General features: G+C 39.4%; 1 protein-coding gene across 9 annotated transcripts in view; it reads right to left on the bottom strand.

Annotated features, from left to right (window-relative positions):
- The window catches only part of PPP1R12A (protein phosphatase 1 regulatory subunit 12A), a 122737-nt gene that overhangs the window by 70668 nt on the left and 24311 nt on the right, over positions 1-27758 (bottom strand). For all 9 annotated transcript variants that reach the window (XM_052669702.1, XM_052669710.1, XM_052669707.1 and 6 more), the window contains exon 2: positions 7254-7384. In XM_052669702.1, coding sequence (XP_052525662.1) covers positions 7254-7384 — 131 coding nt within the window. The remainder of the gene's footprint in view (positions 1-7253; positions 7385-27758) is intronic.

Below are 27758 nucleotides of genomic sequence, written 5' to 3'. Positions count from 1 at the left end.
GTGCATTTCTGCCAGTTGGTGTATATTCAAATGCCAGATGTACTACTCAGCTACTCAGCAGTAAAGATTAAACTCTTCCACGTAATGACATGATTTTAAAAAGCAGATTTCACCATCAACCTAAACAACTCAATCAGTGTTTTGTTATTCCTAGGACATATGCACATACACAAAAACATACTGAAAACAGTACACTGCCATGGTACATCTTCATGAAAGAAAAAGCCAGTTGATATTAACTCAGTGATCTTCAAGTTTGACTGTTCTTTTCTGTTATGGAATTTAGCTTCACCTTTGTAAAGGTCTCATGACAGTTTGCAAGAGGAGGGACTTCCACGCTCCTGATAATGAATGAATGCTATAGCTGGGGGGAAAAAAAAGAGAGACTGCAATGTGAGCCTGTGCTGTTTCTTCCCTTGCTGACCAATAAACAATCTTGCAATATCCTTAATCTTCTTTTTGCCAAACCCTCCTTTCAGAAGGAAACAAGGCAGCAAATAGAAGAGCATTAACTGAACCAATCTTTCAAAGCTTCAGTGATATTTCCCCAGCTATCAAAACAAACATTCCACCTTTACCACTGTCAAGTTGTAAGGAGTCAGTCATTCTTCCAGAAAGCTGTTATTCTGTGGCTGGAATAATTTTTCTTTCCCTGCTTTTATTTTGCCACCTGATTAGTTTTACAACATATCCTTCTGAAGTCCTATTTCTCATTTCCCAAGTGGGTCGTGTTAAGGTTCATCTTAGGTCCTTTTTCATTTTCATCACAGAATGGTTTGGGCTGGAAGGGACGTTAAAGACAATTCAGTTCCAATCCCCTGCTGTGTGGAGGGACACCTTCTACTACCTCAAGGTGCCTCAAAGGCCATCCAACCTGCCAAGGGATGGAGCACTCACAGCTTCTCAGGACAGCCTGCTCCAGTGCCTCACTTCCCTCATAGTGAAGAAATTACTCTTGTAGTTAATCTAAGCCTCTTTTAGTATAAAGCCATTGCCTCCTGTCCTATCACTACACTCTGATGAAAAGTCCCTCCACAGCTTTCCTGTAGGCCTGCTATTTCTTTCCAGCAATACCTTCATGCCTGCAGATGATCAAGTTAACGAAACTTGGAAAAAAACTAATTAGAAACTGCTCTGAAAGCTACACTGTGGTTCCACCATTCTGAGCTACTGCAGAAGGACATCCAGAAGCACCAGGTAGCTCGGGGGTTGTGATGTGGGGGAACAAGGAGAGACTTCAGCTCAGCAGAGTAAGCGTTCCACAGGCAGGTTTCTGCTCAGAGGTGCCTGAAAAGCAGCCCAGACTCTTTTTTTTTTATTTTAAATGCCTGCAAATCTGTGCCAACTGCTGTTGGCAAGCCAGATCAGCTCACTGATCCAAGAAAGAATAAACTTTTGAAAACCCCTGCAGCCTAGTCTTATACTAATGGTTACCATGCTGCTGTGTGATTGTTAGCTACTGCTAGAGGGGGAGTAAGAGTCCCAAGCCTGCAGAGGAGGGGAGAAAGCAAAAAGAAGGAATGGCTGCCTGTTTCTGCAGTAGTCTCAAGCTAGATCACATTAAGCATATGGTGAAAATGTCTTGAATTCCCTTCATTATTTGTTGCTCAATGAGCATTGGAGTCATCCTTGTAACAGGGGCGGGAATCCCTATCATCCAGTCTATGCAGCAGTCCTTTTAAGGCAGTGAGAACTTCAAGCAGAACACCTAGATTTGAACATCCATGTATTCAACTGCAGGATGGCAGGATCATCTCTCAGTCCCCTGAACACAGGACAGCAATCACTTGTGCAGTCTCACTGGGGTGTCACTAAAATAGAGACATCCTGGGACAAGGGCTTGCTGAGGTCTCAGCAAACCAGTTTGGCTGGGTTCACTTACAGGCAGCTGGAGCCCACAGACACAGACAGGCGCCAACAGCAAGACAGTGGCTACTCAAAAAAAAAAAAAAAAAAGCCTTTTAAAATGAGCTTTACACACTGGGGAAAGGAGGTGAGGCAAAGGATGACACTTTTGACTCCTTCATATTCTTTGAATTATTCAGACAGTTAATACCATGCACATCATTCAAAATAAAAGCAAAACAATTACCTTCATGTTCTGCTTTTCCTTCCTGTGCTTATAATTCTTAACAAGAGAACAGTGTTTTTGCAGACAAATTAGTGTCTTTGGAGGTGCACAGCATTATCACTTTGTTAGGAAAGGATATGTTAAGCCACCAACAAGTCTGGGAAGGAAGAAGTGGAATTTCTAGCTGTTAAGTTCTAACTGAGGAATACTATGAGGGCTGCTTTGAAAGTAATGCTTCCTATTTTACTGCGCTGGTCCACAATATCAGAGGTGGATCCTGGTGGAATGGCAGAAGCCATGACTGAACCTTCCCACCAATATTCCATTATGTTTTGCTGCTGTGTGACAGATGGCAGTGAAGAAGCAATCTGACAAAATAGTGGTTGACATGGAATTGTGTATGAACCAAAGGTGTATTATTCAATTCCTCAGTGCGGAAAAAATGGCACTCACTGGCATTCATCAATGCTTGCTGAATGCTTATGAAGACCAAACAGTGGATGTGAGGCACAGTGAGGCAGTGGGTGGTGCCTTTCAGCAGCACTGACAGCAACATGAAGACAAGCCATGTTCCAAATAGCCATGCACGGCTGTCACACCACAAAATGAAGAAAGTCTCCATCAGCTTACCCATGCAAATCGGTGGATTATGATCAGAGAACTGTGTATGGAGTTGAATATTGGCTTCAATGTGTTGGAAATAATGCTGGCGATGCAGGAATATCACGAAGCTTGTCCCAGATGTTTTCACAGAGGAACAGAAAGAACACCATATGTGAGTTTATCAGAACCTAATGAACCAATATAAGGCTGAAGGCAATGATTTCCTGGATCGCATCGTCACCGGTGTTGAGACGTGGGGTCAGTACTACAAGCTGGAGTAAGAAGAGCAGCCCATGGAGCGGCAACAGGTGAATTCCCCACGAAAGAAAAAGTTCAAGAAACAATCCTCAGAAAGTAAAGTGACGTGCACTGCCTTTTTGTGTAGGAAAGGGGTGATCCTTATGCATTTCCTGGAACCCTGACTGCTTCACTGCTATGCTGCCTAAGCTGAACGTTGCAATTTGCAGAGTCAGTCCAGAGAAAAAGTAAACCTTTCTCTTGCAGCACAGACAAAAGTGTAACTGCCAGATGAATAATTAATTGAATTTAATTACATGGGTTTTTGTTTTTTGCTTTATTTTTTTTTAAAAAAAAGCTTTTCATACATTTTTCTGAAAGATAAACATTCTTCCATTCTGGCAAAAATGAAAATACATTTGTATTTAAGCAGTAAAACTATACAGTAGCCTGCAAATGCTCACAAGCAAACTCAAAACTCAACCCCACGCTCACAGCTAGGCACTGTAAATGACCCACACGAAAGTACACTTTCACACATAATTTTTCAATAAGAGAAAAATTGAGAGAAATATATGCCATTTTACATTTATTTTATATTAATCTGGTACAACACAAAGTGGTGTAAAGAAAAAGTATTTTAAAATTCTGTTGCCTGAATACCACTCTGCATTATTTCCTGATACACTAGTATGTTTGTTCTTGTCTTCTGCATTCTGAAGAGTAATGTGTTTATTACCCAATACTAATACAATAGAGAGGCTTTTAAACTGCAGAGGAATTCCATCATACAAATCAATTTGTTACATTCACCTGAACAGTTCTATTAGATGTGTTCATGCTTCTGTGAAAGCTGAATTTAAGGCTCCTACCTATTAAACAATATCTTAAAGAATGCAGATACAACATTTCTGCCAAACGGCTTCTGCATTAGTTTGCTTCCCCATAACTGTAATTTTTCAAAGCATTTGATGTTGAAATTTTAGTCTGTGCTAACAAACTGAAGGCAAAGAAAAATCTCCTTCATAGAAAGCTTTCTGTATAAGAAAAAGAAAACAGAAACAAGTACAAGGAGATCATCCTACAGAAAACCCACCTGTTTTGGCAACAATATCCAACACATTCATATTGCTATTACTTGTAAGCTAATTCATATGGTCATAAAACAGATGAAGTGTAACTTACAACGCTGACGTTTCTTAAAGTAGAAGACACACGCATTTAAAGGAGACAGGAAGCACACTCAAGAGAAGAACAACATTCCACAGAAGCTACAGACTGAAATGGGACAGGAGATGCTGCTGGGAGATGTTACAGAACTGATGTGTGCAAGATGCACTGGGACTGGGAATATATCTGCAGTGTGCAACCTGCTGGCAAACAGCAGCATTAATAGAGAGATGATTGGCAGTTCTCTGAAAGCACAGAGAGATAGGAATGATCCTACACTGATCTCACGGGCACACGATCCCCTGTTAACCAGGGAGTGATTCTGTGCCATTTCCATTTACTGTACAGAATACGAAATTGCTGCTAATAGCAAATGGATAGAATGTTTAGAAATAACATCTGAATTGTAAGACGATGGTGCAGTATGAGCAGAAATCTTTATCACTCTGTAAGACAGTACATTATCCATCGTGGTATAATTCTACGGAGGTCAAAGAAGCATCAGAAGAAGCTTAGGATTTAATGATTCACTTTTTTTTTTTCTCTCTGAAAGCAGAAAGAAGGCTTCACATCCTATTAATGGATCTGCAAACTCCAGCACAACATATCCTGGTTAGACCTCACACAAGGGCCCTGGTTAGTGATCAGGCAAGAGTACCATGCATCATTAACAGAACTTCTGCTTTCTTTCCTCCACTTTCCTCCCACTTCTTTTAAGCCTAAAGAGCAATGCACACAAATGCACAAAGAATATTAAGGTTGCAAGTGTGTACATATTCAACATAAAGAGAACATACTTAGAGTGAGAAGTTCCCCATAATATGCTGTAAACACATAAATGCCCTTCATAGCAGAAAAGATGCCGATTTCCTAACTCTGTGTCTTACATACAATTTTTGACTTTGAGAAATGAAATCCTGAAAAAATAAACTATTCTATATAGTGTTGATTTTTTTTCTTATGAATTCTAAAAATATATGCATTGTAAACAAAATCACAATATTAACTACATCAGCTTATTTGGAGGATTTTACAAACTATGCTGTTCTGAGAGAAAAGTTCCACTATTCACATTTGAGGGAAGCCCTCAGAACACCCGAGGTGGCAGCAGAGAAAGCTAAAGCACATTGCTGAGTTCCCAGTTTGATGGTATACAAATGTGCGCATGAGGTAAAAGTTTTAGAGAAGGAAAAGAAAGGAAACACAAGTCAGACTCTCCTTGGTTGTTTACTAATAAAGCTGGGAACACCAGAACACATTCCCTGATCCTTTTTTTCCTCTATTTCCTTCTAAAAAATAGGAAATGAGCAGAAATCATTGTACAAAAATACCAGTCCACATCATAAGGACACAGAAATGCCAAGCTACTAGCTGTATTTTTTTCTTTCAGAACTTTAAATATGATCTCCATAATTTATCCAAAGATCCAATCTATCCAAAGAGCTCCTTTTCTTGAACAAGACAATTTACCACTTAAAATGATACATATTGGCTTCAGCCACAGACATACACACTTCTGTGCTTTCCAAGAAAGGTATATTCTTAGCGGAACAAACGCTGAATCCAACGTGTGCCACACACCAAACAAAATTCCTAATGCATGTAATTTCTCACACAACCCTTTCCCCTTCCCCAAGTTTTGCCTGAGCGGCAAATTCTGTTGTCCATTTTGTAAACTATTTGAAGCTGAGCTCACTCCTGGAGGGGTAGTCAGAAGGAAATCTGAACTCCCCAGGCCATTCCAGATCTAAACTCCACACCATTTAAGTCAGGTTACCCCTCTCTCTTTGATGTACATGGGAAACAGTTTCAAGAGCCTATTTCTAAAATGCCTCGCACCTTAAAAACCTCGATCTTCCAGCAGCTTAGATGTCCCATATCCTGCAGGATTATACTCCAATAATCTCACTTCTTTAAAGGACATTTCAGGAAAGTATGTCAACAGGTCCTCTCAAAGACTGAGGGAATAAAAATCACTGGAACCTTCAGAAATATTATAGGTTTCAGATTACTAAGTTTTCTTGTGGACAAGGGAATGCATTTCTCCTTCCTCCCTGCACAGCTGCGTCTAACCTAGGTTGCAATGCCAAATAGAGAACATTTACTCAACTTTTTCCTATTATGGAGAAAAGCAGGTGTTTTACCTCTACTGTACTGAAGAAAGGCATCTATTATCTCAGTTTGTAGGGAAATTCTTGTCATAGTATGGCCAACAAGTCAACACTTCCAACATGCATGCAAGAGAGATTACAGCATCAAACATCTGCTTAGTGTAGAAAGGCAGATTACAGAAGTCAGCAGTCACAGTGTCCCGTTACATAAGGACTACACAAAGCACTTCAACCTTTGAAAAGCAAAAAAATAAAAAAAATTCACAGGGAAAATGAGAAACAAAAGAATCTCCAGAACTTCTCCTTTCCTTTAAAATTCGAACAACCAAATCTCTCACACTCACCAGAAAGAAAACCAATAAACCATCTCCTGAAGTTACAAACGTCAAACTTTTCAATTGCAATCAGTACATCAGAGTAACTGCATGATAGATTACTACCTTACATTTGATCCAAGCCCTACATGGGATCAAACACGACACAGAGTTTAGCAGAATTAGTCAAGTCTGCATATACCCAAAGGGTATTCAAAAAACACTGCTACCCTCCTTACTGCAAGCACAGCATTCTGAACAACACATGCCCTACAATGTCTCAGATCAGTCATTGCTTCAGGTTAAGAAATACAACCTCTGGAAAAAAAATGATTTTAACGCATCTTCAGAGGTCCTCAACAGGCTTAGAAAATAACATCAAAACCACTGCTGGAATTCACTGCCGTGTAAGCCTTAACTAATGCCCTAACAGGCATCTAACTTCAACAGTAAGATTCTGTTCTACGGCCAAAATACTTAGCAGAAGTCATCAATTCATACCACACCTGAAAAACAAAAGTTTCAAGACTGGAAATACAATTGCAAAATCAGTCTCCTACACATAGACATATCCTGGGATAATGGTTCAGACTACAAACAGAATGTAAATTAGAACTTTCTCCCCATGCCTCCCCCCCACCAGTGGAAAATAATTTCTGAAAATCACCCAACAGTCTACTTCTGGTACCCCTCCAACAATATATTAGCAAAATGCATGTATTTGAAATATAGAGGAAAAAGCCTTACTCTGCTATATCAAGATATCCACAGGAAGCAGCTGCATGTAGAGGTATCCAGCCTTCATTATCTGGTTGATTAATATTTGCTCCATTTTCCACCAGAAATTTCACCATATCTACGTTATCATCTATACAAGCCTATAAAGAAAGAAAGATGTAAGAAATCAGTTCACATTAAAGTTATTTTTACAATATTGTGCATCTTTAAGAAAAAAATAATTGCTTTCAGGTACCATGTGGAAGCAAGTTTTATCTGCTGGGATTTGACAGCAAGACAGAAAGAACTGGAGAAAAAAACACCACTTAGAAATTTGTCAGCAAATCCTTTAACACAATAATTTAAACAGAGTTTAACAAAACCAATGAATGTGATTTCCTCAGGTAAACTGGTTCTGTTTTTCTGAAAACCCATTCAGAGCCACTGGTATAAAATGTTTGTCCTGTACAAAGTCATTCCCTTTACCAGGCCCCCAGGTTCTAGCTCCATTCTAGGTCCAGCTTAGTCAAGTGAATTACATCACAATTGCCAACAGCCAATCACTACACCATAAAGTAGAATTATTGTAGTCAAGAGATGGGAAGCAGTTTTGAAAACAGTGTTGTAACATGGTTTTAGTAGTTCAGACTAAGGAGTGTGGAAGGGGATGCTACGCTGCATTTCAACAGTAGCCTGTTGTTTTCTACGCAGCATGTTCTAGCACCATACCTCTTTTAACAGTCTTTTGATCGCTCTCGTTTATAAACTTACTTGAGTATCAGTTCAGCACATTGCAAAGATATTATCTTTTGTGCACATACTATACCTCTGGAGCACACATTTTCATTACCAAACAAGTAGTGCTGCGGACATGCACAACTTCTGGCACTCTCCAGATCCCCATCTTGACTGGCTCCTATTTTGCCTCTCTTCTCTGTGTTTGAGTATTTTTCTCACAGGGTGCTCAGTGCGTTTTCTTGCCAACTTCCATACTGCTGCCCTTAAAAGGGCAGAGTAACACAGACAAAAGTCCCTCTGCACTTCAAGACAGCAAGGACTCAAAACAGACTCCACAAGACCGCTATTAATTTTTTTTTTACCTTAATAAATCAACAGTACTACAAAACGAAAAGACTGAAATGAGAACTGCTACTACCAGGCTCCCAAATCCTTCCAGAGAATTATCTGTCTCATAAAAATGCAACTAAGGTATAGCTATTACTTTTTAGCATACTTCTACAACAATCAGGACTGAAAATTATGTTCTCCTACTGTAAAAACCACAGATTTCCTTATTTAAGCAACTGTGCTTTCCAAGACAAATCTCAAAGCTTTCCCTCATTCTCTAGTGCTGAGGCAGCAGTTAAAATATACAGAAGACACACTGCTGTCCTGTTTAACCAGACAAAAACAGCAAGAAATTATCCTTCTTTGACCCCATTTGCTTTAGTAAGGTATGAACTTTAAGTTTCATTTAGAATGCAACAAAGAACTGCTTTAATAACAAGCCTCATCTGCGCTTCTTCATCAGTAATCTTTCTGCTGGACTGCAACCAGAGTGCAACAAACTGCTTGCATTATTTGTTCTTCAATTAAAAACAAACACACTCTTAAAATAATAACTTTCATAAACCTAAGTTCCTCCCTACCTTTTCAGATACTCTTGAAATGTGTCCTCTTAAAGGGTTTTCCAAATTATCTTTTTACTAATTTCCATCCCTATAATCAGCAATTCTTTCAATAACTGGTTTATTGGCATACTTCAACAGTAAAGACTACCAATTCCTCAAGGATACTGCCTTCATTTTCTTCCAGTTATTAGCATCAGCACACAATGCCCACATGGTATTAATAAGCTCTTAAATAAAATAATCACCTTTCTTTGCAAGTCATTTTGTTACTCAGAATGAAAGGAACTAATCGTGAGACGTAGTAACAGATCAGGAAGAAAAGCAGTTCAGGAAACACAGATGTTTACACTTCACAGAAACATTAGCCAAGCCATGCTTCACACATGTATTACATCATGTTTTTCTGGAAAAAATGCAATTTGCCTGATCACAGATATCCTACCTATCTCATAATATCCACCAGTTCATCATATGCAAAACAAACTTATACCAGAAGAACTCACAACTTTCTGAATGCTGTTAAATTCAGATCTTTCAGTATTACATTTCAATAGGCTACATACTCATGCTTGCTGCAATCCTCCAAAATGCATAACATGTGAAAAAAGGATATCTTAAAATTGATCGGCACTATTAAAAAAAGCCAGACCGTCTGTTAGTGACACAACCTATCAAAGAGCAAACTTTGCCTGTTTTTCAATTATACGTAAGAAAAACTGGCAAGAACTACTCATAAAAATACTGTTGCTAAGTGAATCAAAAGCTTACATATGCAGCACATTAAAAGACATATGACTAAGTGGCTAAAAATATTTGACCAAATTTGGGCAGTCTATTGTGCCATATATGGCAAGAATCAGGGGAGCTCAAATGGACTTCAAACGTAGCACCGCAGATTGCACGTCCATGACAGGCAGAGATAAACAACCTGCGAGACTACGTATATTGGGATGAAAGAAGAACAACTATTAAGATAATAAAGGAATTTCCTTGTATATGCAAATGGCAAAGTACTGGCATTGCTGGTGATCACATTCATGCTGTTTAAATAAAGTTTCTCAGAACTTATTATTCGGTAACACTGTTATTACAGGAGAACGAGACTCACAGAAGCTGACGTCGAGGAAGTGGAAGAAGGTTGTATAATTTAAAAATACATCACTTTTGAGTTTCTTCAAACAAAGATAACTTAAAACTATGTCTTGTACCTGGAAATTCATATAGGAAACTCACTGTGGACTTCAAGAAAGCTATTACCTATCTTAAGGCGAAGAAAAGCAAATGATCTTACTGCTGAAAAACATGTGCATAGTATGTCCTATTTACCTCTGTCCCCAGAGGTGTCTGATGGACCCTTTCTCACCCTCATCACTTGCCATGCAAAAGACAATTTTGACTATCAGCAAGTACCTTATGTCAGAATGTCATGAAACAGATGTTATTAAAGAAATTTTATCTCCTTGGTTTTCCATTTCCACTCCGATTGCCATCGTATTATCTCCCTGGTCCCTTCTAAGAGCAGTAATTATCAAGTGCCAGAAGTGCCTCTATTGTTAGAGAATGACATCTCAGCCCCAAAAGGAAAGCATTTCAGAATTGCATGATAAATTTAAAGCAACAGACTCATAAAAGTCTGCTCTTCCACACCTCAGTAAGCCTTAAACTAGAAATTGTTAAAAAGGAGAAAGCAACGTACGTGCACCATGCAAATAATAGGACTTCCACTGGTACCAGAGTGAATTAAAAAGATAAATTCTCATGAATGCATCTGGCAGTCTTCTCACAGAGTACAGGCGTAGGCCCTCTTCATCCATGACTGCCACAGCCCTTCTAGGATCCATTTCCCTTCTTGGCTCCATCTCTCCTTCCCCAGTCTCTCTCCAGGGCCCTCAGTTCCTGCTAAAGCCATTTCCCAGTGCCAGCCCAGCACCAGAGCATGCACACCAGGCCTCTGGGCCCAACAGAGCCGGGTGGGGATTTCCCCTCTGCCTCCTCCGTTTTATGCTGTTCCTCAGCCCAGCTCCCACTCTCTTCTGATGTGGCAGAAACACAGTATTTCTCCATTCGCTGTTCTGTCAGTCCTGATGGAAGTCAGCCTGCAGGCCCTAAACTCATCAACAGCTGGACAGTGCAAACAAACAAATCTCACTTCCTTTAGTGACTGATTTAGAAACTAGGCTTATTAGTCATGAAGGAAGCAAAACAAAGCAAAGCTGATCATACAAAGTCCGCCTACCTTTTCTGATTAGAAGAGATGAAATCGCGAAGGAAATCTATTAAGGCCCAGGAACTAAAACTACTTTCTCTTCCCAGAGCGCCCTGCAGCCTGGACTGCACAGAGCAGCAAAGAACAAACAAATGCAGGCAGGTCCAAACTGTCCTGGAAACAAGATGCCTATGTGAAGCAAAATGATGCTTTAGAAACTTCCCAGAAGTGCTTTCTGATCCCTCAGTAGGGGGTGAACAGAGGCTGGCTGAACACACTAGATTGTAAGTTTCCTTTTGGATATCCCAGTGTCAGCTACATGTGATCAAGCTGGCTGTTCTTACAATCAGGTGTTCAGAGGTGAAGGGGACAGACTTAAGTGAGTAGGTAACCTTAAAAATAGAAGGTTTTAAAAGAGATCTCTAGTGTGTCACGTCCCTCAGTGAACATCCATCTTAGGAATCCCCTAGACAGCGCTCCTCCCTCTCAAAAAAAAACAAGAAAAACAAGTCCGTGTTTCTTAAAGTAAATTAAGGCAAACCTTGGAGAGAAAAACAATCAGTTAAACAGACTACTATCTTACTGCATAGCTTTACTTCACGTATGTATCTTACAGTGAACTACAATTTTACAGCCTTTAATTAATGATGAGATCTAGCAAGGTAATAAAGTTTAAAAGTTCCATTTTTTACCATTGCTTTCTAGCAAGAGGCTACAACTTGCCTTTAGCTGTTACTTGATCTATTCGACAAATCAAAACATTTTGCCTCTAGTAAGAGGAAAGTAATATGGCATGTTTAATCTGTCACCCCATTTCATTCTTCTTCATTTACCCTTAGTATAGAAAGCATTCAAAAATTATGAATCACAGAATGACAGAATAGCTCAGGTTGGAGAGGACCTTAAAAGATCAGCGAGTTCCAACCCCCTCCCTGCCCTGGGCAGGGCTGTCAACCACTACATCAGGCTACAGAGGAAAACAAGGCAATATATTACACGTCAAGGTATAAAACAGGCCAACCATTTCGAAATCCTGTGGAAAAGCAGAAACCAGGAGAAAGGAGAAACCCCTCTCACAGTTGCCTGTAGAATAGTTTATTCCTTCCTTTGATTCACCTAGTGAGTCAAGTGCAGCAAGTCCATTGGATCTAGGGAGGTTGTTACCATCTTTGTTAATGTACCCGGGAACTAAATTAAAGAAAAGCATCCACATCCACCAGCACAGCAGGTTAAAAAGAGTTTCCTGTTCTCTTCACCCCTAACTGCTTGTTCCTGATTCCATTACATACAGCTAGGCTGACAAACTTTACTGAACTGGATCTAAACTGGATCAGAGAACCAATTAGAAATTAAAATGATATAAAATAAGAAAATGACAGTAACAAGCTATCATCCTAATTGAATTAAAACTGAATTTGATTATATTAAAATGCCTTTTGTACTCAAAAAGCTTGTACTGAAATTCATCTTCACGTCCTAATTCAACTACCAGAATGATAAAATTTTGTATTACTGTGAAATTTCACCCATTAGAAGCCATTTGCTAAAACTTCTTTTTTCAAACTGACTCTTTCCTAAATTTGCAGCCCACATCTGTACCACTCTCACTGATACATTTTACAAGCCATTTTAATGTACTTTCTTGCCTGCATGAATCTCCATGGAAAATGACATTACTTGCTGTCTACCTCTGTCCTCTACCCCTCAGCAATGTCGACTGAAATAGGGCTAGAAGTTGCAGCGGACTGAAGCCCCTCCTTTTGACAAACATGATGGTTAAAGAATGAGTCTTCTGATTTAATGCCACCACAGTGAAACTTCCGTGTGCACTAAATAGCAGTTTAATGAGCAGTTATACCATAGTTTGAAACCAGTCTCGGTCTGCAGTGAGGAGAGAAATTTTTGCTTGGACAGAAGAAATTAAGGTTCACTGGTCACACTGTTTATCAACATCCTTTACTCATCGCTCCTTGGGGGGAGGGGGGTGGAAGGAGAAGAAATTTACATGTTGCAATTCCTATTTTTTTCTTATTTTAAATTTCAGTAAGTCAGTAATTATGAAGGTGTTAGCAGAAATTTGATGACAAAATCCAAAGCAAGTCTGGGTAACCATCTCCACATCTGTAGGTCACATGTTTAATTTTTGCATTAATTAAGAATGCAGCGTAAACAAATGAAGTGGCATTAAGGTATATGAACTGAAATCATAAGATATAGCTTCCAAGCTACAGATACAAGGTAATCTGGCAGTTATAGCCTCTGAAACAGAGGCAGAATACTCTTTTTTTGCACTTGTAACTTATTTGTGGGACATTAATCCAACATTTTCCTAGAAACTATAACATCTGAAGAGCCTAATATTAGTAATTACAATGGTCAAAGACTTACTGAATATTTGGGAACACTTCCATGATAAAAGTTACTAAGAATCATCAGCAAATTTAGTCACAGAATATTTCTGAGTATTGCATCTATTCATGGTTTAAGGAATCAGTTTAAAGGCAGGCATTTTATATTTGGTGACTATTCTTTTCAATACAATACATACCAGGTAGAAGGACTGCTGTTTATGCTCACAGAGACAGTAAGGAACAGGACAGGCCTGGTGTTGTAACAGAACTTGAGGCACTACTTCAGAATTAAGGATGACAAGTGTTGCTCAATTATGAAATGAAGTATAATCCTTCCAGCATTCATTTAGCCAACCCACAAGTTATAGCTTATATATTTCAGTAAGCTGGGATAATACTGGATATCTCTGTATATTAATAAAATACAACTTTAAATCATTAAATATTTTATTTTTTAAACTATATTTACTAGTAGAAATGGAACAGCTTACAGGTATTCTTGATAAAACTAGTAATGTTAAATTTTTGCGACACTAGCCTAATTTGGTGTAATTGTTGGTAAATACTGCTGGCATGATGCATCAGTTATTTTCAGTTAATAATGGCCTACTACTTACAGTCCTGCATGATTGATCCACACAAACTTGTTAAACTGATTGCTGCCAAACTAAATAACTGAAATTAAGAAATCATTTCACAAGCATCTATTACTTCTGAAGTTCTGGCAGTTTGAAATGCACTGTTTCTATTTTTCTCATTCAATTTGGGCATAAATACCAGCTCTGGTACCCCACTTCTAGAGAGTAATTTCTTGCAAACCTTTCACTTCTAAGTACAGAAAATGGGGGTCCTCCATAGATGCTTGCAGAAACAGGTGGAGCTCCTAAGGAGAAAGCAGTACTTGAGGCTGATGCAATCTTTCATGTCCGTTCAAGTCTTATGGGGAAGGCATGCAGAGACTATTGAAATTAAGCACCCATTAAGCATCATTACTTAAATCAAGTGCAGTATAACTGTCAACTATGACAAAAACAGACAAATCATTCCAAAACTCAAACTTCTCTAGCTATTATTTCCACTTCATGTAAACACCTTGTCATATGCAAGAAAGAGCGTATCTCAGTAGAAGTTCACCCAGAAGATACTTACATTCAAATATGTGCACAAACCAGAAGCTACATACAAATGATCATTGTTTAACTTACATATTCCGTAAGAAGGCAATGTCACTTCTATACTGATTACAGTTTTGCCCTGTACTCTCTGTTATACTGAACTACTAAATAAGTCACACGCAGGTTTGCTAGTTTGCAATTTACAGTTATCATGTAACTTAATCTACAGTACAGTTCAGGCAAACACTACAATTGATGGTCTCTGAGATTGATATAATCTGCATGTTTTAAAGCTGATTTCACAGGGATTTCCAACTATTTGAAGCCTGAAGAATGCTTAATCATGGTTCTTAGCCAGGACTGCAACAGAACACATACATTCAGGTGTTACTCATGTGTTTCAAGTAGAGGTGCAATCACTCTTGTCCTTCAACCTCCCTTTAAGTAAGGGCAACAGGAGAGTTGGCCACAATGTGGTACCTGCTACAACCACAGACACTATCATTCTTGCTGGGAATCCCAGGACTGTTTCAAGACTCACTCTGACAGACATTTTATGGAGAAAGCAACACAGGCCAATGTCTGCTTTAGTATTTTCATTCAAAAGAAACAAACAGAACCCAAAACCTGGCTACCTAATATTACATGCAAATCTACTTTCATATATTTGCTAGTTTTCTTGTTCAGCTGCATGCAAACCTGCTTTCAAGAACACCTGAAATTCTGTTGTTGCAGTGCATTCTACAGAACAACAAAACTTGCTTTTAGATGTAGATTCAGATTTCTCATTAGCTTTATAATAGCACTGCAGGTGAAAGAGCACAAGTTCACCGACAGAAATGGAGAGAAGAAGATCTGACTGACAGTATGGCATTACAGCTACCATGATGTACAAATTCCCAAGATTTCTTGAACCCTAAAGGCTTGGGCATGTATATGTATACAAATCACATATGACAGATTCACATTTTACATACACATTGTTGAAACTCCTGTCATTTGTTCAGCGGCACCAAACCTGTGGGTGCTGGAATACAGGAGTTAAATCCAGAACAGACTTTCAGGCCACAGAAACTGCTGTCTGAACAGAAGGGCATTTCACAAATGGGGCGTCCTCACTCTCCTGAGCTGAGTCTTCACAGTTTACTTTCTGAAGCAGTTACAAGAGCTTTGACTGCTGCACTGTGCTCACTGTGACATAAATACACAGCACTCTACACTGTCTCCTGATACGAACAGAAGCAATCTTCATTAGTTTACAAATATGCTTCTTAGATCAGAAGTAAACAAAAATTTTATACTGTAAAAATATAAAGTGCCAGAACACAGCTATGATTTTATTGTTACTGTTTTGGCAGTTAGTGCTAGTTTGTGTGACAGAAATCTGGTAATAAAATCTGGAAATGCTAAATTTGAGAAGGCTGTGGAATCATATAGTATATGCATTTATGTCCCAGACAAATTTAAGAATATGCCAATTATATTTCAAATTCTTTTTTTTTTTCCACCAAACATAATCTTCTTTCAGCATATTGGCAACTAAACAAGCTAAACAAAGCTGCTAAAGCAGCTTTTCAGTTTAAAATACCTAACATTCTGATATCCCCTAATACAATTTCTTAACCAAATTAAACATCAAGCAACACAAAAAGGCATAAGAAAACTTATTATAGAATTTGCTTATATAAAAAGGTTTGTTAACTCTAATGTTTCTTGGATTTAATGTAAAATACAAGTGCTAACTTCCCCTTTTTACCTCTGTGTCTTAACTATTACCTCTATAAAGTTCTTAACTATTAGTTCTTCAATGGGGAAAACTCTGCTTTCCTGGAGTGAAAAGAGAGGAAGAAAACAGAACAGGCTCTTAGGGACTCTTAGGGACTACAGCAGAAAGATACAAGTCACCTGGCCTCTTCACCATCTGCTACAGTGGGACCTAGGTAGGTCTTCAGTGCTTCCTTATTTAAGCCACAAGAAGTGACTTAGCTGAGTAGAATACAAGTAATAACCCCGAATTTCATAAGGGCAATGACAAGCTTCCACTCCATCAGGCAAAAAAAGAAACAACAAAAAAACATGCTCAGATTTTGATTGGGAATACTGAACTATGTGAGACAGACTTTCTGTGAGCTCGCTTTTTCTATTTCAGTTTACCATTTTCAGGAAAAAGCACGTTTAACAGAAGAAACCATGATTACAGGAACAAAAAGGCAGTAAGACGCTCAAGTTTGCCAATACAATTTGCATCTATGCATACTTCCTCCAATTAGCACTAGTTACGTGTGGTATAATCCTCACCTTTATATGAAATACTAGAAGCAAATGAATAGTTTTAATATGCTGGCTCAGATGGTATCAGTCAAAGCTTTTAATCCATAGGTAGGATTAAATAAACTGTAAATAAACTACTAATTTGTACAGTTTAATGAAATATATAAAATAAGCATGTAAAGAAATAATATAACCACGCTGCACCTGTATGGAAACAAAAGTTAAATGAGAAGCAAGTAAAGTGGCATTGTGTATTATCTTATATGTGGGTAAATTCATCAAAGTTTATCAAAGCCACTTGGTTGCTGTACACACACATATGTACATAAGTAAATTTTAAAATAGCTCAGTGTGTTTCTGAGTTCAGAAATACATTCAGTTCACTTCTGATTTCAGAAATATATTCCCCTAACCCTAACCCACATATCTCAGGAAAAGTGGAAGTGGTTTCCCTTTCTGATAAGCTGAAGATTGAAGGCAGTACTCAGGAGTACCAAAGGCACACACAGTGTTAACTGACAAACTGACAAATTCCATGTCACGTAATTTGTTTTTTCTTTCCCCCTGTACAGGTACACACTTGGCATCACTCTGAACACCTAATCTGATCTGTTGAAAAAAACATCACTGTGATCCCCAAAAGGTGAGGTACTTCCAACAGGCAAACATCACTGAGACATAAAATCCTCTGCATGGATAAGATTGACACAAATTGCACCCGAAGCCAAAATTCAAAGCAGAGCAGGCACTTCAGGAATCTCTTCTTCCACATTACATCAGGGTGCACTCACACTGTGCCTTAGTTAAACTTGCTAAACAGTCTTCTCAAATAGCTTACATGAAATGCACTGCAATGTTTTAATACAGTAAGCAAAAATGTTTGTATAAGCAAATAAGATGATTATCATACGTACTATAATCCTGTTAGGTATAAGAATAAAGAACAGGCGTACCCCACACCAACCTCCCTTTCCCTCAAAGGCTAGCTATACAGCTGTCCATCTACACAGAGGTGGTTTGTAACTTCTAAAAAAGGCATTTTTTCCACAGAGTAACTTAATACTCTATTTCCAACAGGCCAGACACATCACACAACCTGCTATGCAGTGTTCTGCCACCAGCCCAGAATTCCCATTCCTACCTGCAGCTACAAACATAAGACGACACCCACTTTGTGCACCTTCTCTTTCCCAAAAAGGCCATGGCAAAAAACACCAGCTTTGACACCTGACTCTTCCTGTTACATCTCTACAGGAAATTCTGTGATACTTGTGTCCCATTAGAAACTCATTATGACACTAATGAACAAACTGCAGGCAATCACAAGTTCCTGGGAAACCACCTACCTCCCCCATTACATTAAAAAATGGTCAGGAAGACAACGGTCAACAACTGAAGCTAAGTTTATACCCATCTATCAAGTCTACACACATGACATTTCAGAAGTGGCAGAAGAGCTTCCTTCTTAATTTTTCTAATGTGTACCACATGGATTAGAAGCAGCTATTCTACATGAGGGAGCAATTTGACGAGGAAAGTACAATAGTTCAGATAAAGCCAAACAGCAGTGGCAATTAAAAATATAATATTTACACTATAAAAATTTTAAAGGGTATAAACCAGTATTAGTTGTAGAAACTTGTAAAGGATACTTATAAACATCAATGAAAAGCACAGCTTGTGGGGGCACAAATACTAAAGCATTTCTTAAGAATATTAAGAATTGGAAAAACCTGCCAGTGATATACAGATATAAATGAATAATACAAGAGGGAGTGAACTGGTCAACAAATATCTCTACTGGGTATTTTGAAAGAAGGAGAAGGTTTAATTTGTATTACATAATAAGGATTATATGCCTATCACTCTACTAGTAATAAAATAAATGCTAAAACCCCACTATGTAACTCAACAGGCTTCACAGGTCTTCTGAGGCAGCTCTCTAGCCATTATTGAAGAACTCAAGACAGCATCAAGTCTGCTGATGCTTATTTTCTGGACAGATCTTGAAATACCTGAGAAACAGAGGACTGGTAATGCTGCATTAGCAGCTGTGCTGGTTAAAAGAATTTAAAACAGCACAAAAACATCTGTGACATGTCAAGATAACTGACATTCATTAGCAGGAAGGCAATGCCATGTCAGTGCTACACTGCTTCAAAGGCTCGCTTAGCTTCACTGTGCTTCGACACCACTGAGCCAGATCCGATGACCAACACTGAGAGACCCAGACTGACTCTCACTCCTAAGACCCAGGGCACCAGCAATCACAATTTTGAACCACCATGGGCCCACTGAGGCTTTTTACACTTGTAGCATTGCCATATGAAAGCGGACTCAACAGAGGCAACTGTCTGCAAATGTTTAAGAAAGCTCATTAGCATTCATGCAGCAAAGACACAGTAGGTGCTGAGCCTCAACAGGCTTCCTTGTCAGAGGACATCCTCATAAATGTTCCCCCAAATTTGAATTAAACACATGCCTCATTTTTTTGGCCATAGTAGGCCCTCAAAAAATATCAAGTACCAAAACCTCTCCACTGTTTTGGCACACAATGTGTGAAAAGCCAGCAGAAAGGGAACATTTTAGAGGAATAGCTCTCTAGACAGCATCTGAAACCACTATTAATATTCTTCTCACAGCATGAAAGCAAACCAGACTCTTCAGCTCCATACATGTTCTGATACAGGATACAGCCATATACTGACTTTCTGTGATTATATTAAGAAAGTCAGTACCAGGAATGCTACATCAGTGATCAGCATTTTAAAAAAGCAGCTTACTCTTCTTCAAACTGCTGTGTGCCCCCTGCTGACAGCTCTAGCTCCATTCTGGCCGAGCTGTGTGTACACTACAGCTCACACTGTGCCACCTTCCCCACTGCCACCAACCACCAGCACTGTATGCTTGCAGAATCTCACGTGGCAGGACTTAAGGACTCCCCAGGTCACAGCTGTTGTCACTGCCTATTTTGTGTGATAAGTACTGCCTGAAGAGGTACCGCCTGCCGTCCCTGAGTTCTCTGCTGACTCCACCACACTTCCTCCAGAGATCTTCCTATTTAAGGAGACAGAAATGGAGAGAGGAGTAGCGAGCAACTACTGTCTCCTGACACTCGTTTTCATGCCTCCACTGACATGTTCTATTTGTGCAGTGGAAAATGTCTAGGAAGGAACGTGTAAAAGAGGAAAGGACACAGTTGCATTTTCCCCATCTTCTACAGAGCCCTGGGTCCTCACAAACCAAACACAAGTTAAACCTGTAACCTAGTTACCTATAAGTTTTACACTTCACATTAACCTTTTAAGAGCAAATTTACTCATTCAAGAAGCCAACAGGAAAATGCTATACCTACATGAATAGTCAACTGAGGACACTCACTAAAATCAGCAAGACATTCACATCATCTGCTCTTTTTCCAGAGCACCAGAAATTCATACGTGTTTACACATGGTGCAGAGGTTTGTTTCTACCATGCCAATGTCATCTGACAGATTTGGAAAGTGTAGACATCAGTTTCAAGGAGAAAAGGCCCTGAAAAGAACTTTCTGGGAAATCAAAGTACTTCTTAAAATGGGCTAAGTACTTATATTCACTTCAACAACAGTGACACTTCGCAGGAAGGCCGCACTTCAGTCAAAATTTCTTCAAATGTCTTTACCAGTACATAATGCCATTTGTAAAAATTCAGTAAAAGAAAACTGCCGTCAGTTATTCAGTCAGCCGCTGATAAAAACGCAAAAGTATCCTAACTGAGTCTTGGATGTAGGCAGTTACATAGAAACACCTTCCAGCTGATAACAACAAGGCCAACAACTACAAAAATTCATTAGAATCTCTGACCTTCAGAAGATGACAGCGTTTCCAAGTACTTGTAAAATATCCTACCTACTGAATAACGTTCTGCATTTCAAGATGAGTTTTAGGCAATATTCTGTCCTGCACAAGGCAGTGCTACAAAACGCGCAAAGCATAACTTCTTTGAGCCAACTACCCAGGGCCTGATCCTGCAAGAGCTCACTGTTGACGAACAGGGAGGTCCCAGTATCCATCCTAATTCTCAACTGCACACTCCCAAAAGCATTGTCAGACTCTCGGGAAGGAAAAAACGTGCTGGGAGGAAGAAGCAAGAGCACACCCTTTCAGGGCAGTGAAGCATTATTATTACTTCAGCCGCACCTGGAGCTGCAGCCACTTCTGACTGCTCACTCTCAGGACCAATTCTGGAGAGAAGGGTAAAAGCCTGCATTTCTAATTGTGTGGTACATCCTTTGTGCTGGCTTCTGGGTTTTGAGAGACCGCTGACATCTCCGAATAGCACCAGGGCATAACACACACTGGCCTCCTCCTGACCAGTAGTACTGTGTCAGTTTGAAAGAATCAAGAACCCAGAAGTCCGTTGTTTACCTGACCTTAGCAGTGTGTGTGTCATCACGAAACTGATCGCAAATGCTTTCAAGTTTGCTTCCTGTACATCAGACTGCTTGTTAAATATTATAATTATCAAAGAGCATGGAAATGAAAGCCAGGTATAAAAGCTCTGGGTTTATTCAAAACAGTGGGACTGACTTTACGAAGTGCATTTCTCCTGTAAGTACTTAAGAACAGGAGCTAAAGTACCAAGGGGAGAAACAGATTTCATTATACAGAGAAGGTATGCACGCTGCCTGAAAATGGAGAAAGCCCATGTGCTGCAGCACTGGGGCAGGTGGCACTTCAAGGGCCCTGCCAGGGACATGGCAGTGGCAAGGGCAAGAGTAGGGTCCCTACATCTAGCTTTCCCCATTCCAGACAAACTGACAGAGGCCCACACAGCTTTCTCTGCTATTCAATCACCTTCCACTCCTCCTGCAAATCAAAAGCTCCTACTATGCAAACTGTACTGAGGAAGAGTTCTCAATTCATTCTCATGAAATATGCAGCCATCTGGCCAGGGGCTATGCTTCATACACCTCAAAAACAGCACAGTAAGAAACTGCCTCCACATTAAACAGAAAACTGAAGCTCACCCCGACGAGCCAGGAGACTACCTCTGCTGTCTTGAGCTTGCTTGTTCTCCTCCATGGTGCACATCTTGACAAGAATTCCTGAAGGAGAAAGCTGTTCTGCTGCTTAATTTACAATATTAAACACGCTTAAGCTTTATGCTTCTCTAAGGACTCTACTTTTACATTAAACATTATGCACAGACCTATATCTGAGCAATAGTAAGGTGAAACACACAAATACCCCAGGACTAAGAAATGCGTTAATGAATGATGCCATACAAGCATATGACCTATGTACAGTCCTACGTGATCACTACTCCTCTGTGTTCAAAGCATCTCTATTCAGCCAGTCTATGGCAATAACTTTGGATTTTTCACTTCTTCATGGGCTCGTCTACACATCCAGTGCTAACCACCATTTAGGTGCATAAGCAGTACTTTCATCAAATCTCTGGCACAAAAGATTGGTATCATTTTACAGGTAGTAAACAAACAATGTCATCATAAGTAGTATTCCCAGATACTTCCACACTATTTGCAATATCACAAAACTGAAATTTTAGAATAGACACCATTTCATACATTTGAAGAAGTTTCCTTTCATTATACTTGCAGCTTCTACAAAACTCCTTGCAGTCTCCTACACCATATACCATTCTTTTCTTTTCCTACCACTGACACAGCAGAAGTCTCCCACACACCAGCACTTTTAATTGGTTTGTCTGAATTATCTAAAGAGCAAATACTTTATCCAAGCCCTATAAGACAGGTATGATTACATAATAAATTGAAGTATTAAAAGGTTAATGCATTAAAGTCCGAATACAGATTTCACCATCCACATTAACTACCTGGCATCCATTACTCCACCTTCCAAGTTCCATTATTTTGGTGTTTCCAGTATTGTCCTTTCTACCCCACTTCCTTTTCCACACCACCATTTAATTTTCCTAACTCCTGGTTCACTCTGACAGCCAACCCACATCTGACATCTCCCTTCTGCCCCCTCTCCTCTGACTCACTTGCCATCTCTACTCTATTTTTGCATCTTGTGGCTTCTTCCTCTGTGCTAGTGAAGGCAACGAGGTCATGGCACAGACAGTACCAGCACATTTCTAACTGCATTTCAGAGGTCTGCAGCAACCTGACATCTGCACTGCTCTTGTAATCTGAATTGCCATGTTTGAAAGTAACTTAAATATAACGCTGTACAGTACTACACAACTCTTCAGCCTAGAAAAAAATTACTTTGAAGAGCATATAATAGATGACTATTATAAATCATAAATTATATGGAGAAAGTGAGTAGGAATCAGCTGTTCACCCCTTCTGCTAGGACAAGGAGTAGAAGTCTTTACAGGAAGCTTGCAAGAGCTGGGACCAAGAGCCATCATAAAACAAAAGCTGCTTTCTGAAAGCTGATTGGAATGCCTCGTATCAGCAGAAGCAGAGATGACTTATTACTGAGCTCAGAAGATTGGCCTTTCCTTTTAACACAAATCAGGCACTGGAGCTATGTGATTAACTGAAAGAGTCTTAAAGGCCTCAGGCAGCCTAGATAGAGAAAAAAAGAAAACACCCTCTTCAGTACAAATCCCATGAACACCGTAGCACTTTTACTGCATGCTCCTCTGGGCACAGGAGGTAAGAAAGGAAGCGTCCGTTTATTCCTTTTGTGATAAAATATGTTGTGCTTTTCACTGACATTCCAAAGAAAGGTACTGACACTTACATTCTCAACTGATCGTAGTTCCAGTGAAACAGGATTCCATGTATCCGGATAAAGAGATGCCATCAGTTGTAGTCTCTCATTCAGGAGGGTTTTTTAAAGTACAGGTATGTAAGTTACCACGGAAGAATTACAGTAAAGCCTACGTGCACCCTAATACTTGGGAGTAAATACAGGGTAGCTTGTACCTCACTGCAAACACAGTCATTTCCAATGACTGGTGCCACTCTTTCCAGAGGAACCTGAACCTCTCTGAAGCAACAGCTGCACATGCAAGCCTCAACAGACACTTATTTGAAGTGTTAGCATCTCTTCAAGCAGTGAACAAACAGGTCATACATACAGAAAAAAAGGATGCTGGATTGTGCCAACTAATTCTGTTTATTGCAACTACAGGAATTATCATCAGTTTACAAGCTTGGGGAAAGGCACAACAACTTATCTGATAGCGAAAGTTCAGAATGCAACAAAGCTGTATTATCCATGTGTTACTATTCTTCATTAAAATAGCATTATCTCCTCAGCATACAGTCACTGCCACAAAAGCAATTTCTTCCACTAGCTACATAGGCTCTTGCCACATTTTCAGTTTTAATAATTAGCTACTGTGCTACTGAAGGAGGCCAAGAAAGAGGGTATTATAGACACAGCTAAAGCCAGCTGGGCTGTTTATTTTTTTGTTGGACGGCTGCCTTCATTTCACTGAAACACTACAAAGCAAGTTGACCATATAAGGCACTGGGATTCCCATGGAAAATGCTTACACAAATCAGACCCACACAGCCTTTTCAGTTTATATATTATAGTCATACGAACACTTGCTGTACATCTTTAAAACACACTTCAGAATCAAATCTCACAGAACAGAACATTACTTTTACTCTAACGGTGCTTATGTAAGTAGACTTCCAGAAGTATCTACAGCCCAGCACTCAACTGTACTGAAACTGAATGCATTTCTTCACACAATATTAGTCCAGATCAATTTCAGAATTGCAGGCAGCATTATTAAGCACAATGTCATTGATTTTGGTGCAAATGAGAAGTACCAGAAAAGCCTAATTCACAATTCAGAGGCAGACAGCGAGCAAATCTCCCTGCCAACCGCTGGCTGCAGCCCACATTTATCAGAGGCAGCAACTTGCTGCATGGAAAGATTATTTGTAGCCCAGATTCCAACAAGAATAACTCCAACAAGCAAGGGCTTATAAGGAGATGGTAATACAGAGTCTACAGAGAAAGGGCAGAGAGAACTGGAGAAAGCACCATTCCTGAACAGACGGGGGGTGTGAAACAAAGAGGACTGCAGCAATGCACTTCAGAGGGAAAGGAAAGCTTTGGAGACACTGAAGGGAATTGTTGAGAGTGTCAAGAAAGAACAGGAAAGAAATACATGAAGGCTCCAGTGCTACCACAGGCAAACACAGGAATACACAAAGCTTTAGTTAGAAATGAGCCAGCACAACGATAGGAGCTTCTGAGCTCCAGGATATATTTTTCTTTAGGAATAAGCCCAGAATGTTGGGAAACAACACTCCTAACAGTGTATCAGAATTACTACTCTGTCACTGCTCTTATGTCCCATCTTCACTTGCTTTCTGTATTTAAAGTTCTGGGGTTGTTTTTTCCTTTGTAGGTATGAATTTCACAACACGGATAAACACCTGAAGTTGATTTTGCCCGCGTGTTGCACAGTTTGGTGAGATGTGTCCACACCTCACAGCACTCTATGCAGCACCCTGCTTCATCTCGTAAATGAACCAGGATGTTTCCATCTGCTGCGGCAGGGACCAGAATAAAATTCTTCCACCAACACCAAGTCTGTCAGCTCATAAAGACAGAAAATGTGCCTGCAGTTTAAAGTAACCTGAAGAGAAACTGCTCCTTCTGATAAGTGCCAGCTGCTGCCTTCTTGCAGTTCATAGAATATCCTCCACTACTTTTATTTAAAATAATGTTCAGCTATTTTTGAAACCATCCCTACTCCCTTATTAATATATGTACTGCTGCCCAATTGACTGTATGACACAGGCTTGTGATGTTGGAAGTTGGGATTTTCAGTATAGAATTCTCCATTTAAAAACCTCCTTCCCCTAAGGGAGAAATGAAATTTTAAACTGTTGCTATCCTGTCCATCAGGGGAATAAGATATGTTCAGTGAAACAGTGTGTAGTAATAAGAAATAGTAATTAGTATCAGCCACCAATGATTCTACTCATTAAATACTCAAAATTTAAATGCTTCCTCGGCTGCATATAGCTTATGCCATTCACTTTAATAGCTGGTCTGGGATTCCGTCTGCCATGATCCAACTGTTTACAAATGGAATGACTATGACACCGACCTGTTAGCTACTATTCCAATCCCTCACATCAAAGGATATGTAAAACTGCAGGTAATGCCCTCAACTTTGTACACCCTCTACACAAACACAGGCAGTTTTAATTGAAGTAGCCATTTTCATTACACTGCCTACAAAAATATCTGAGTTTTTCCCACACGCACACTGGAAAATTCCATTAACTGTCAACATGCAAACACCATCTGCTCCAATATCGAGCTCCCCGTCACATCACTTTGGCACCCCTACATATGGCAATTTTTGAAACCAAAAACCACACTTCACAGGTTTATCTTGAACATAACATCCCCTACATTTGTTCTGATTTTTTTGTTTGCTTTGTTTATTTGTTTTTAGTTTTCTGAGGAAAAGAGGAAAACTATGGTTCTAGTTAGGTGACTGCCAGAAGACAGAGTTTTGATTTGGAAAAGCAAAATAACTTACAGAAGGGTGAACATTCTATTCCAAGTACAATACTGCTCTATGCTTGCAGCCACAACCAGAATACAACAGCCATAAATTATAAATGTGAGCAACTTTCTTCTCACTGAGAACTTTCAGGACAAACTTCTAAGTACTAGGATCAGGTTTTTTTCCCACCATGCAAATAGATTCAGAATCTGGATGGGATGCGCTGATAAAATCAGAAGTTAATTTGAAGGGACAGTCCTCGAGATTTGGGATACAACATAAAAGCAGTAAGATCCAGAAATCTACAGCCTTCTTTTTCCGTAAGATATTTCTTTAGATATTTCTTTATTTAAAGTCAGAACAGAAATTTCTGTTGAGATATTTTTCCTATTAAACTATATACACACATATATATCTCCTGAAGATGTCTTTTCTATTGCAGTTGAGGAGCTGAGTTGAGTTACTGGGGATATTCTGAACACTAAGCCCAGACATTCCAGAAATCTTTCACTTCATTTTTTTCCTGGAAGGATTGTGATCTCAGTGCATAATTGAAGAGAACCACACAGCATGATTTTCGCAGTTACCATGCTCAGTACTGAAGTCCAACTAAGAATCTAAGGTTATCCTGGACCACTAACGTCAGAACAGTGAATCTGAGTCAGATCACTACAGATTTTACTGCTGAGTTTTAAGGCAGCCTTAAATCTCACTGACACTAAGATTTGTATGGCATGTAAGACAGGCAATACCACTACTAAAAAACGTAGGAAGAAAAGTAGCACACTGCCAAACAGGTCCCATAATCTGTTTCATTGCAGAGCATTAAAGTACATATGTGACCATGGTATAAATACACGCACAAAGTGGAAAGAGGCCAACTACATTTCTGTGTAAGATGAAATTTCAGTCTGTTCTCAAATTGACCTCCAAAGCTGAGCACCTTTGAATCTTATGTGCCATACTAGGAACCAGAGCTTTTTGTATGCAACTTTGGCATTCAGTTCTCCCCAAATTAAAAAGAACTCTTAAGGATCACTAATGTGTTTAGATTTATGCAACTTCATCCACTGAGAACTATGACCCAATTTCTCAAGGTCTCATTATTGGGTTGTCCTAAGCAGTAATTTACTGGACTATTCAATTACTTCTTGATACCAGTGTTTTAGAAATTACTGCATTCCTATTGCTAGCTTGTCTACCACGTGATTTGTCAAGTAGACAAACTAAACTTCTTTCCATAAAGCAAAGAACCTACAGGAGGTGTCTACAAGTAAGTACTGTGCTTAAGTAAGCATTTAGTCTGTATTAATGACAGCACCATGTCTCCACATCCCTAACTAAAGCAAATGCATGCAGTCCAGAAAAAAAAGCATAATTACGCCAAGCTACTTCAGGTAACTCCATGGTAGCTACAACCATATTTCTGTTTGGTAAGATACCAATTTACAAGTTTGGTTTTGGTGGCCTTGGACTCAAAAAGCCACATATA

Source organism: Tympanuchus pallidicinctus, unplaced genomic scaffold (genome assembly GCF_026119805.1).
Source record: "Tympanuchus pallidicinctus isolate F22 unplaced genomic scaffold, pur_lepc_1.0 scaffold8, whole genome shotgun sequence".
Classification (NCBI taxonomy): Eukaryota; Metazoa; Chordata; class Aves; order Galliformes; family Phasianidae; genus Tympanuchus; species Tympanuchus pallidicinctus.
Note: the sequence above shows the minus strand (reverse complement) of the source record. Positions and strands in the feature narration are given on the sequence as shown.